Source organism: Squalius cephalus (assembly GCF_949319135.1).
Source record: "Squalius cephalus genome assembly, chromosome: 8".
In the NCBI taxonomy this organism is placed as follows: Eukaryota; Metazoa; Chordata; class Actinopteri; order Cypriniformes; family Leuciscidae; genus Squalius; species Squalius cephalus.
The window spans coordinates 47,292,013-47,304,656 of NC_137129.1; the positions used below are offsets into that span (position 1 = coordinate 47,292,013).

At 41.9% G+C, this 12,644-nt stretch overlaps 1 protein-coding gene across 2 annotated transcripts in view; it reads right to left on the reverse strand.

Moving 5' to 3' along the window:
- Window positions 1-12,644, reverse strand: part of kdm1b (lysine demethylase 1B) — a 46,171-nt gene that overhangs the window by 19,454 nt on the left and 14,073 nt on the right. For both annotated transcript variants that reach the window (XM_079879305.1, XM_079879304.1), the window contains exons 7-9: window positions 4,698-4,736; window positions 4,280-4,457; window positions 3,714-3,898 (exon numbers count right to left, since the gene is read on the reverse strand). In XM_079879305.1, the coding sequence (XP_079735431.1) occupies window positions 3,714-3,898; window positions 4,280-4,457; window positions 4,698-4,736 (402 nt within the window). The remainder of the gene's footprint in view (window positions 1-3,713; window positions 3,899-4,279; window positions 4,458-4,697; window positions 4,737-12,644) is intronic.

Sequence of the window (12,644 nt, forward strand, 5' to 3'; positions counted from 1 at the left end):
CTCAACACACAGAACAAAACCTCCTGAAACAGACAACAGAACCTCAACAAACACAACTGAACCTCAACACACACAACAAAACCTCCTGAAACAGCAAACACAACAGAACCTCAACAAACACAACTGAACCTCCTGAAACAACACACACAACATAACCTCAACACACACAACTGAACCTCCTGAAACAGCAAACACAACAGAACCTCAACAAACACAACTGAACCTCCTGAAACAGCAAACACAACAGAACCTCAACACACAGAACAAAAACTCAACACACACAACAGAACCTCAACAAACACAACAGAACCTCAACAAACACAACAAAACCTCCTGAAACAGCAAACACAACAGAACCTCAACAAACACAACTGAACCTCCTGAAACAGCAAACACAACAGAACCTCAACACACAGAACAAAACCTCAACACACACAACAGAACCTCAACAAACACAACAGAACCTCAACACACACAACAAAACCTCCTGAAACAGCAAACACAACAGAACCTCAACAAACACAACTGAACCTCCTGAAACAGCAAACACAACTGAACCTCCTGAAAAACAACAAACACAACAGAACCTCTACAAACACAACATAACTTCCTGAAACAGCAAACACAACAGAACTTCAACAAACACAACTGAACCTCCTGAGACAGCAAACACAACAGAACCTCCTGAAAAACAGCAAACACAACTGAACCTCCTGAAACAGCAAACACAACAGAACCTCAACAACACAACTGAACCTCCTGAAACAGCAAACACAACAGAACCTCAACAACACAACTGAACCTCCTGAAACAGCAAACACAACAGAACCTCAACAAACACAACTGAACCTCCTGAAACAGCAAACACAACAGAACCTCAACACACAGAACAAAACCTCAACACACACAACAGAACCTCAACACACACAACAAAATCTCCTGAAACAGCAAACACAACAGAACCTCAACAAACACAACTGAACCTCCTGAAACAGCAAACACAACTGAACCTCCTGAAAAACAACAAACACAACAGAACCTCTACAAACACAACATAACTTCCTGAAACAGCAAACACAACAGAACCTCAACAAACACAACTGAACCTCCTGAAACAGCAAACACAACAGAACCTCCTGAAAAACAGCAAACACAACTGAACCTCCTGAAACAGCAAACACAACAGAACCTCAACAACACAACTGAACCTCCTGAAACAGCAAACACAACAGAACCTCAACAAACACAACGAAACCTCCTGAAAAACAGCAAACACAACAGAACCTCAAAAAACACAACTGAACCTCCTGAAACAGCAAACACAACAGAACAGAACCTCAACAAACACAACAAAACCTCCTGAAAAACAGCAAACACAACAGAACCTCAACAAACACAACTGAACCTCCTGAAACAGCAAACACAACAGAACCTCAACAAACACAACGAAACCTCCTGAAAAACAGCAAACACAACAGAACCTCAACAAACACAACTGAACCTCCTGAAACAGCAAACACAACAGAACATCAACAAACACAACTGAACCTCCTGAAACAGCAAACACAACAGAACCTCAACAAACACAACTGAACCTCCTGAAACAGCAAACACAACAGAACCTCAACAAACACAACTGAACCTCCTGAAACAGCAAACACAACAGAACAGAACAGAACCTCAACAAACACAACAAAACCTCCTGAAAAACAGCAAACACAACAGAACTTCAACAAGCACAACTGAACCTCCTGAAACAGCAAACACAACAGAACCTCAAAAAACACAACTGAACCTCCTGAAACAGCAAACACAACAGAACAGAACCTCAACAAACACAACAAAACCTCCTGAAAAACAGCAAACACAACAGAACCTCAACAAACACAACTGAACCTCCTGAAACAGCAAACACAACAGAACCTCAACAAACACAACTGAACCTCCTGAAAAACAACAAACACAACAGAACCTCTACGAACACAACAGAACCTCCTGAAACAGCAAACACAACAGAACCTCAACAAACACAACTGAACCTCCTGAGACAGCAAACACAACAGAACCTCAACAAACACAACAAAACCTCCTGAAAAAAGCAAACACAACAGAACCTCAACAAACACAACAGAACCTCCTGAAACAGCAAACACAACAGAACCTCAACACACAGAACAGAACCTCCTGAAACAGCAAACACAACAGAACCTCAACAAACACAACTGAACCTCCTGAAACAGCAGACACAACAGAACCTCAACACACAGAACAAAACCTCCTGAAACAGCAAACACAACAGAACCTCAACAAACACAACTGAACCTCAACACACAGAACAGAACCTCCTGAAACAGCAAACACAACAGAACCTCAACAAACACAACTGAACCTCCTGCAACAACACACACAACATAACCTCAACACACACAACTGAACCTCCTGAAACAGCAAACACAACAGAACCTCAACAAACACAACTGAACCTCCTGAAACAGCAAACACAACAGAACCTCAAAACACAGAACAGAACCTCAAAACACAGAACCTCCTGAAACAGCAAACACAACAGAACCTCAACACACACAACAGAACATCAACAAACACAACAGAACAAACCTCAACACACACACAACAGCTCCTGAAACAGCAAACACAACAGAACCTCAACAAACACAGCTGAACCTCCTGAGACAGCAAACACAACAGAACCTCAACAAACACAGCTGAACCTCCTGAGACAGCAAACACAACAGAACCTCAACAAACACAACTGAACCTCCTGAGACAGCAAACACAACAGAACCTCAACAAACACAACAAAACCTCCTGAAAAAAGCAAACACAACAGAACCTCAACAAACACAACTGAACCTCCTGAAACAGCAAACACAACAGAACCTCAAAACACAGAACAGAACCTCAAAACACAGAACAGAACCTCAAAACACAGAACCTCCTGAAACAGCAAACACAACAGAACCTCAACACACACAACAGAACATCAACAAACACAACAGAACAAACCTCAACACACACAACAGCTCCTGAAACAGCAAACACAACAGAACCTCAACACACACACAAAACCTCCTGAAACAGCAAACACAACAGAACCTCAACAAACACAACTGAACCTCCTGAAACAGCAAACACAACAGAACCTCAATACACACAACAAAACCTCCTGAAACAGCAAACACAACAGAACCTCAACAAACACAACTGAACCTCCTGAAACAGCAAACACAACAGAACCTCAATACACACAACAAAACCTCCTGAAACAGCAAACACAACAGAACCTCAACAAACACAACTGAATCTCCTGAAACAGCAAACACAACAGAACCTCAACACACACAACAGAACCTCAACACACACAACTGAATCTCCTGAAACAGCAAACACAACAGAACCTCAACAAACACAACTGAACCTCCTGAAACAGCAAACACAACAGAACCTCAATACACACAACAAAACCTCCTGAAACAGCAAACACAACAGAACCTCAACAAACACAACTGAATCTCCTGAAACAGCAAACACAACAGAACCTCAACACACACAACAGAACCTCAACAAACACAACTGAATCTCCTGAAACAGCAAACACAACAGAACCTCAACACACACAACAGAACCTCAACACACACAACAGAACCTCAACACACAGACTAGACTAGCTAACGCATGAGCGCTGATGTTCGTACCTTACAGTCACGGTTCCAGGCCGCCAGCACCAGGTTCCTCAGCGCCAGATACATGGTGGGATCCCTGGAAAATTCTGGGAACTCATACAACTCGTCCAGCTCCATCATGTCGGGTCTCACACACAAGGCTTTCCCACACTCGTTCGGCTGATAGAAGGGCTGGAAATACGGCGAGAGTCCGGGAACTACACACACACACACGCATTATCTAATGAAAAATTCACAAATTTTCATACATTTCTCAAGAGACAGAAATAAATACACTTTTGCTATGTGTTTATGAGTATGCTCTATAAATCAGGCAAATGAAATATTCAAACAAACCTTCAGAATATAGATATGAATAAAACTGTAAAGTTTGGTGTGAATCTGCTGAAGTGATTTATTTATAGATATGATTGAGTGCAATAAATAAACACTTAAATATGTTTTCTCTCCACTAGTTTGAAAGAAGACACTGGTTGTCCTGTAGTCATGGAATCTACATCTGTTCATATGCTGACGAGTCTTTCAGAGAGTTGATTCTGAAAACATGTGGTTGTGTTGACGAGAGTGATCAGACTCACCGTGTGGCGGTGGCGCCCGCCGCTGCTCCTGGCGCTGGTTCCCCGGGCCGGCAGACGGGCTCATGCCTACACAGTCCGGGTAATACGCACTGAGGAACGGGCTAGCGGGACTGTCCTTGAACAGCGGCGGCAGGATGAGCATCGAGAGCCACCAGCTGTCCGTCACACCGGCCACACGCTGACCAACGACAGACGCATCATCATCATCATCAATATCATCATCATCATCATCATCATCATCATCAACAATATGTGGAGTTAATCATGTTAATCAGTCTGAATTCTGTTGGGTCTGTGAACTTCATGGTCATATTAATATATTTCTGTCTGATTGTCGTACAGTCTGTTTGGTCACTGAATGGCCAGAGTAAAATCACTGAACACTGATCAACCGCATCAAGAGATGAAAGATCTTTACCACGTCCTCCGGCTGAGAACATGCATCACTTCCTTCGCTCTGCAAAACAAAAGCACAGAGACGTGAGGATCAGCATGCACACTCCACCACACACTCCGGCACACACTCCGGCACACACTCCGGCACACACTCCGGCACACACTCCGGCACACACTCCGGAACACACTCCGGAACACACACACTCCAGCACACACACACTCCAGCACACACACACTCCAGCACACACTCCAGCACACACACACTCCAGCACACACTCCAGCACACACACACTCCAGCACACACTCCAGCACACACTCCAGCTAGGGATGGCGAAAACTAAAAAATTTCTTGACCGACCACCGAGCCTCATTAGCCGGTTGAAACCGGTTAACCGATTAGTTTAAAATATAGGGCTGTGCGCATGAGCAATAGTCACATCGCCGGAACATGCGATGTGAAGGGTAGTAGCACCCATGGTGTATTAAGAGAATGATATTTCGTACTAAAAAGAAAGTCAAAATCAGCTATTTGGGACTATTTCGTCTACAAAAAGGAGGATGTTGACTGGAGTGTTATAAAGTTGTGGATGGTTGTCTTTTTTAAAAAGTCTTTTGTCTTTTATTTTTCGTGTTCGCATTTATGAGGAAAAAACAATTTTACGGGACAGTTCTCCATTACGGACGCGACCGCTCAAAGCGGCACTAAAAGACTGCTTTAAAACTTTCACAGAGACCTCAAACAGAAAGCACAAAGCCTTTCTTTAAAACGAATTTCGTTTTGTATTAATTGTATCTTAATTTTAATCAGCGTTTCATTATCCAATTTTCTCGATTTAATAAAAAAAAGTAAATATAGCAGAGATATCACGACACGGAGGCGCCAGCGCCTGAACTGGAGCTAACATTAAGCTATCATCCATAAACCGAAACTCAACGTATAAGGTAGCTTACTCGTCTCACACACCTAAAAAAAAATAGAAATATATCTATTATCTACAGAAATCTCTACTTTTAAACAGAACCATTCAAAACAAAATAAAACGATTTAATCCGTGAAATGTGTATTTCTCTCCGGCGCGTTCACTAACTGCGAAGATCGCGAGTCAGATTTCATCTTTGCAGCCGACACAGAAAACACTTGTTTATTAATAGATAATTAAAATGTCTCATCGCAATATTTTACATATTCATAATCATTACTTTTGCTGGTTCTTTGTGACAGCTTTTAGGTGCCGTTTACATTAACGCGTCACTGCACCAGCACCGAAAACAGAGAGAGAGAGAGAGAGAGAGAGAGAGAGAGAGAGAGAGAATAAGATTTTTTCGTACTTATTTTGAGGAATGAACAAACATCTGTTAAGAGCGCCGCCACGTTGGACTGCGTAGAACGTTCACCGAATTCTGACAGAAATATGTTCTAATTTTGGAATAAAATATTAAGTGACCTTTTTGTCACTTGTAATGAAGCTTGCTTATTAGTGAAATTATTAATATCATGGAATGGTAATTATTGACTTTAGCCTGGATTGATCATGACTCGCAATATATATCGTTGGGAAAAAACTATCGAAATGTTGGCTAATTTTTTCCCAATATCTAATATTTTCCCAATATTGTACAATATCGTGCCTGCAATTTCGCAACTCTGTCGCATCTCTCTGCCGCTCTGCCTCCCGCTTTGGCTACCTTTCTCACCCGAAGAGGCTTGCGGGTGTCGCGTTTTAAGGTGATCATAGTTGATGTGTTACTACTGTATTTAAGCACTGTATCACACAAGTTGCAACTTACATCTGTGTCATTCTTTTTGGTGAAATGGTCCCACACACTTCTTTACACGCTTCATCCTGTCGTCTGCCCTGGCTCTAACCTCGAGTGTTAGCCTGTAGCCTTTACTTTTCGCAAACCCTGTGAGCGCGCGAACCCAAACGCTGTGACCTCGCGCCAAATGTTTTTATTGGTTTATTAAATACAAACAGGTGAGTTATGAAAAATTGAGTGTGAGGGATTTGTTCACTTCACACAAAAACATCTTGGAATGAGATGGCTAACTGTAGTAGAGTAAAGTCCACTGTCTATAATAGCCTAATTTAGAGATAACTTTTTTTTTTTTTTAACCGACTACCGACAACTTTGACCGGTCAACGTTGATACGGTCAACCATCGGTCAAACGGTCATCGGTTAACATCCCTAACTCCAGCACACACTCCAGAACACACTCCAGCACACACACACTCCAGCACACACACACTCCAGCACACACTCCAGCACACACACACTCCAGCACACACTCCAGCACACACTCCAACACACACTCCAGCACACACTCCAGCACACTCACTCCAGCGCACACACTCCAGCGCACACACTCCAGCACACACACACTCCAGCACACACACACTCCAGCGGGTAGTTGACGTGACGTGGCTTTTTCACCGTCACAGAACATAAAAAATAATTTATTTCACATTTTCATCATTTAGAATACTATAAATTGTTAAACATTTTCTTGTTTTACATGAATTTGTTGTTTGAATACCTGAGTTATTTTTTATTTTTTTACAACTTTGAGCCAAATCTCAAAATCGTCCTATGGTGTGACGGTAGACAACATTATTTCATAAATATTAACTTTTATAAATAAAGAAAATAATGTTTAAACATCTTAATGAACACTCCTGGCATAATTGTGCAAGTGTCTATTTCACTAAGTGGCCATCACTTTTCCTATACATACATTTCTAAAAATGTAGGAATTTAATAAAGTTTGTCACAGAAAAAAATGTCCTTTGGTGTTATGCAATAACCTGATATTAAGTTGGGCAATATCATGGACAACTAAATTTAGTTGAAAGACCCCATTCAAGGTCATGTGACTGAAGACCGCTATGAAGCCCATGAGCAGTGCACATGGCAAGTATTTCTCTCAGAATTGTTCAAATATTTAACTATGTTTTCAGACCACTGAAGTTAAGATTTTTTGTCCTTTAGTGTGACACCCCTAAATTTAATTTTTTAATACAAAAATGTATTTTTAACAGCAGGACTATGTAATATTATGCAAATGTATCATGCCAATTGCTAATGACAGTTCAACTAGTATTAGCATGGTTATTAACTGCCACAAAAGCTCAAATGTCCTTTGGTGTGACAGAAAATGTCACAGGAAATGTCCTTTGGTGTGACGCTTTGGCCTGTCACACCATAGGACACAGATGTCACACCATAGGACAGGACCTCCTTAAGAAGCTTTTAAAACGAATATATAAAGTTACTGTTCTGAAGGAACTGAGCCAGTAGAGGGCGATACTGACTGTTATATATCTGTCACCCCACTTCCTTTAAATATCTGTCACCCCACTTCCTCTTTGAGCACATGGACATGGTGGAAGCCATTTGAATGGTGGTCGAGGCCTAAGGGCAATGATGGCCTTGACTGGGTTTTTTTGATACGTGGACTGTGTGCGTGCATCAAGTGTAAGTTGATAGTTTGTATTTTATATATATATATATATTCTCATATTGTTATGTATAATGATTGTGTACAGATTGTTTGGTGGGTACCTTTCTATCTTAACCATGAATAATATTATTTGTTGTATGTATATGAATGTTGATGTAGTACATTGTTTGCAATTGGTCACTTGAGGATTTAGATCTGTTGTTTAACTCTTTTAAACCTGGTGAAACCTGCTTGTTATATGCATCAATGTGTTAATGTTTGATGTTTGTCATACTTGTAACTGATGGCAGTGTTGTTATTCTTTTATAGTAACCACACACCTTGATCCACATCTTGAGCCATCAAATAAAGAAACTAAAAGGAGTTTTGTGCATTCTCATCGATGCCCCACAGTGATCATTATTTTACCAGTTCTTAACAAACTTCATAACAAATGGTCCTTCGAGCCGGAGCTGGATAATTGCTGTGGATCAAGATGGCACATGCAGCAAGGGGTAGAGATCACCGACCAGCTGATGTTCGTCCAAAGCGGCTAATTCGCCCACCCGCATGGATGAGTCAATATGAGGTGAATTTACCATCAGCAGCAAATCATCGACTTGTTCCTGATGAGAGAATTGAACAAAGATCAATGCAGAGAGCCAAAGAGAAGGGATCTTTCTCTCATTTCTCAACATTAACTAACTGGAGCACAGTGGATGAAGATCCCCCTGTCGAACAGACACCTATTCATAAGAGTTCACCACAGATTACCTCCCAGTATTCTCAGTCTATGGCAGATTCCTTTCATCGGATGCAAGAGGATAATAAAAGACTGCGACGGACTGTATCAGAGCTACAAAGGCAGCTGGACCAAGATGGGGTGTTGCCAACACCAAATTCAGCAGAAACATTATCCTTTGAACGTACTTCACAGCCTAGGGAGGTAGCAGAAGAGAATTCTCCTCTATCAGTGTATCAGCCAGCAGCCGTCGAAGAAGAATGGCCACTGCCACCTCCTCCGATAAGAGTTGATAATAAAGAGTTGCGTCTTTCTAAAGAAACAGAGCTTGGTATGATGGAAGATCTCAGAGACCGCATTTGCAGACTTGAAATGCAGAGGTTACCAGTTCCGTCTACTCCAAGTTATCAGGATCCAGACTCTGATTATTGTAATTTACCTTACATGGCACCAAGTTGTCGACCAGTAAGACGAGATGCTAGGCCTCCACCAGTGCCTCCACACAGATACTACAGTTTTTCTAATAACCAAGCTGGTGTACAAGAGATGACATATCGGGGACCCAAGCCGTCTATCCCTGATTTTACATCTGATGACCCAAGAGAGTTTGCTAGACTTAGGATATCATTGGAGAATATCCTTCCACAAGATGCCACAGAGCAATTTAAGTACCAGATTTTACTGGATCATTTGAAGTTTGAAGAGGCACTTTTGATAGCTGATTCTTATTGTAATTCTCATCACCCTTACTCAGATACAATGGCTTCACTTATTCAACATTATGGTCAGCCCCATCAGCTTGCTCTGCGTCGGATTGCTGGATTAATGGATGGACCTGTTGTCCAGAATGGTGATCCTACTGGATTCCGCAAATTCGCATTGAGAGTACGAGCATTGGTCGGGATGTTAGAGCAACTGGGTGATGAAGGCCATGTCGAACTTTATTGTGGGTCACATGTAGCTAGGTTAGCAAACAAGCTACCATATGACTTTCGAGCTAACTTTAGACGATATCTCTACCCTTTGAAGAGAGGAGTACCATCCCTTCTAGATTTTGCTGACTGGCTCGAATATGAATTGCAGATACAAGAGGAAGTGTTTGAGTGTTCACATGAGCCCTGGAAAGGAGGTACCAAGCAAAGAGAGCGTCAGAGTTTTAATATGAAGAGTAAGTCAACGACTGTGCTTCTTGGTTCGACCTACAACACTTCCGAGCAGAAATCAATGCCTCAACCACAAGGGAAGTCGAAAATGTATTGCTCCTACTGTTGCAACAATATGCATTTCTTGGATCAATGTGTCAACTTCATTAAGCTTACTACGGAGCAGAAGAGGGATTGGATAAAGTCCAATAACCGCTGTTGGAAATGCGGATTTCGATACCAAGCTGCCCAGTGTCGTCTGAGAATTACATGTGACATCTGCAAAGGTAAACATGTTCAAGCATTGCATGAAGTAAATGTTAAGCCTGCAGAGAGCTTAACTACAGCAACTTGTGGTCTAGTAAGCTCTACTCCAACTGACATTCTTTACCTTGATCGGAGAGCTGGATGTAGCCAAGTTTTGTTGAAAATCAGTAAAGTGCTCTTACGTAATGGTAATCACACGTTGGAAACCTATGCTATATTGGATGATGGTTCAGAGAGGACAATTCTTCTTCAAGAAGCAGCAGAGAAGTTAAAGTTACAAGGTGATCCTGAAAGCATCACACTGAGAACCGTGAGACAGGATCTACGAGTGTTGCAGGGCTCTGCGGTGACTATCTGTCTGTCTCCTCTTAACCAGCCAAATAAAGTCTACACAATCAAGAAAGCATTTACTGCAACTCAGTTAGGTTTGGCTGAACATACTTACCCAATAACCAGACTTCAGCGGCAGTATAACCATCTTAGGAGATTGTCCTTACCTCATTTTACCAATGTCAGACCACTCATACTGATTGGGTCAGATAATCCACACTTGATAACTCCTGTACAGCCAGTGAGACTAGGACCGCCTGGAGGTCCTGCGGCAGTCAGAACGAAACTTGGATGGACGCTACAGGGTCCAGTCAAAGGTCTCCTACATGCTGGTAATGCAACTTCTTGTTTTTTCACTTCAAATGTTTCTTCATCATCTGAAATCTACCATCAAGTAGAAAAGTTGTGGCAATTGGATGTATTGCCATACAGAAGTGAAAAACTTGTTACCAGATCTAAGCGAGATCAAGAGGCCATGGATCACTTGCAAGCTAGAACAGCCAGAGTAGACGTGGATGGAGTTCTGAGATATGCTACTCCTTTACTACGTGTAAAGAACATGCCCAATCTGTCAGCACCTCCTGAAGCAGTTCTGGCTAACCTTCGTAATACTGAGAAGCGTCTCATCAAAGATTCAGAACGTGCTGCTGCTTATAATGCCGAGATTGCCAAACTTGAGCATGCAGGATATGTCACTAAAGTTACCAGAGAAAAGGAATGCCCCAAAGAATCCTGGTTTATCCCTCATCATATGGTAACACATAATGGAAAGAACAGAATTGTGTTTAATTGTTTATTTTCATATCAGGGACACAATTTGAATGAGCTACTCTTACCAGGACCAAACCTAAGTTCATCCCTTTTGGGTATTCTGCTGCGTTTTAGAGAGCATTCATTCGCTATAAGTAGCGATATAAAAGGGATGTTTCACCAGGTGAGGTTGTTAGCAGAAGATAAGCCAATCTTGAGATTCTTGTGGCGTGATCTTTTGAGGGAAACCCAACCCAGTGTATATGAGTGGCAAGTACTTCCCTTTGGCACAACTTGTTCACCATGTTGTGCTACTTATGCACTGCAGCAGCATGTCATTGAACAAGGTCAGTCGGAAGATGTATGCAAAGCTGTCCAGCAGCACTTCTATGTTGACAATTGGTTACAGAGCTTTCCTTCAATTGAGATAGCCCGAGCTCTTGTGGACAAAATGAGGAAGCTACTTACTGAAGGAGGTTTTGAGCTAAGACAGTGGGCTAGTAATGCTGCCGGTATCATTCATCATCTGCCGAAGGAAGTATTATCTCAGAGTGGTGAACACTGGCTTAATCAGAGTGATATGGATCCTCAAGAACCAGCTTTAGGGCTTCGGTGGCTGTGTCAATCAGATACTTTGATGTACAAGTCTTACACACCAAAATCATCCCCCATCACTATGAGAAATATTTACAGAATGATCGCCAGTTTATATGACCCTCTTGGATATATCACTCCTTTTTCTACAAGGGCAAAAATAATTGTGCAGCAGTTGTGGAACAAAAAGAGAGAATGGGATGATCCTCTACTCCCTGGTGACCTCTTAGAGGCTTGGAAGATATGGGAAAGGGAGCTCCAACACTTGAATGAGATCCGACTTCCCCGGTGTTACGTGAGTACTGAAATGGACCAAACTGATTGTGTGCAAGAAATTCACATATTTTGTGACGCTTCAGAACGTGCCTATGGATGTGTGGGATACTTGCGAACAGAAGATCCACTAAAACGGGTAGAGGTAGCATTCTTAACTGCACGCTCACGAGTTGCACCAAAAAAGCAGCTATCAATGCCAAGATTGGAATTATGTGCAGCACTGACAGGAGCCCAACTTGCCCACCTGTTAAAGAAAGAGCTTACTATCAAGATATCTGGAGTTCATTTATGGACAGACTCTACAACTGTGTTGACTTGGATTCAGTCTGATTCATGTCATTTCAAGGTATTCGTTGGAACCCGAATTGCTGAAATTCAAGAACTGACTGACTCCCGAGATTGGCATTATGTAGATTCATTGAATAATC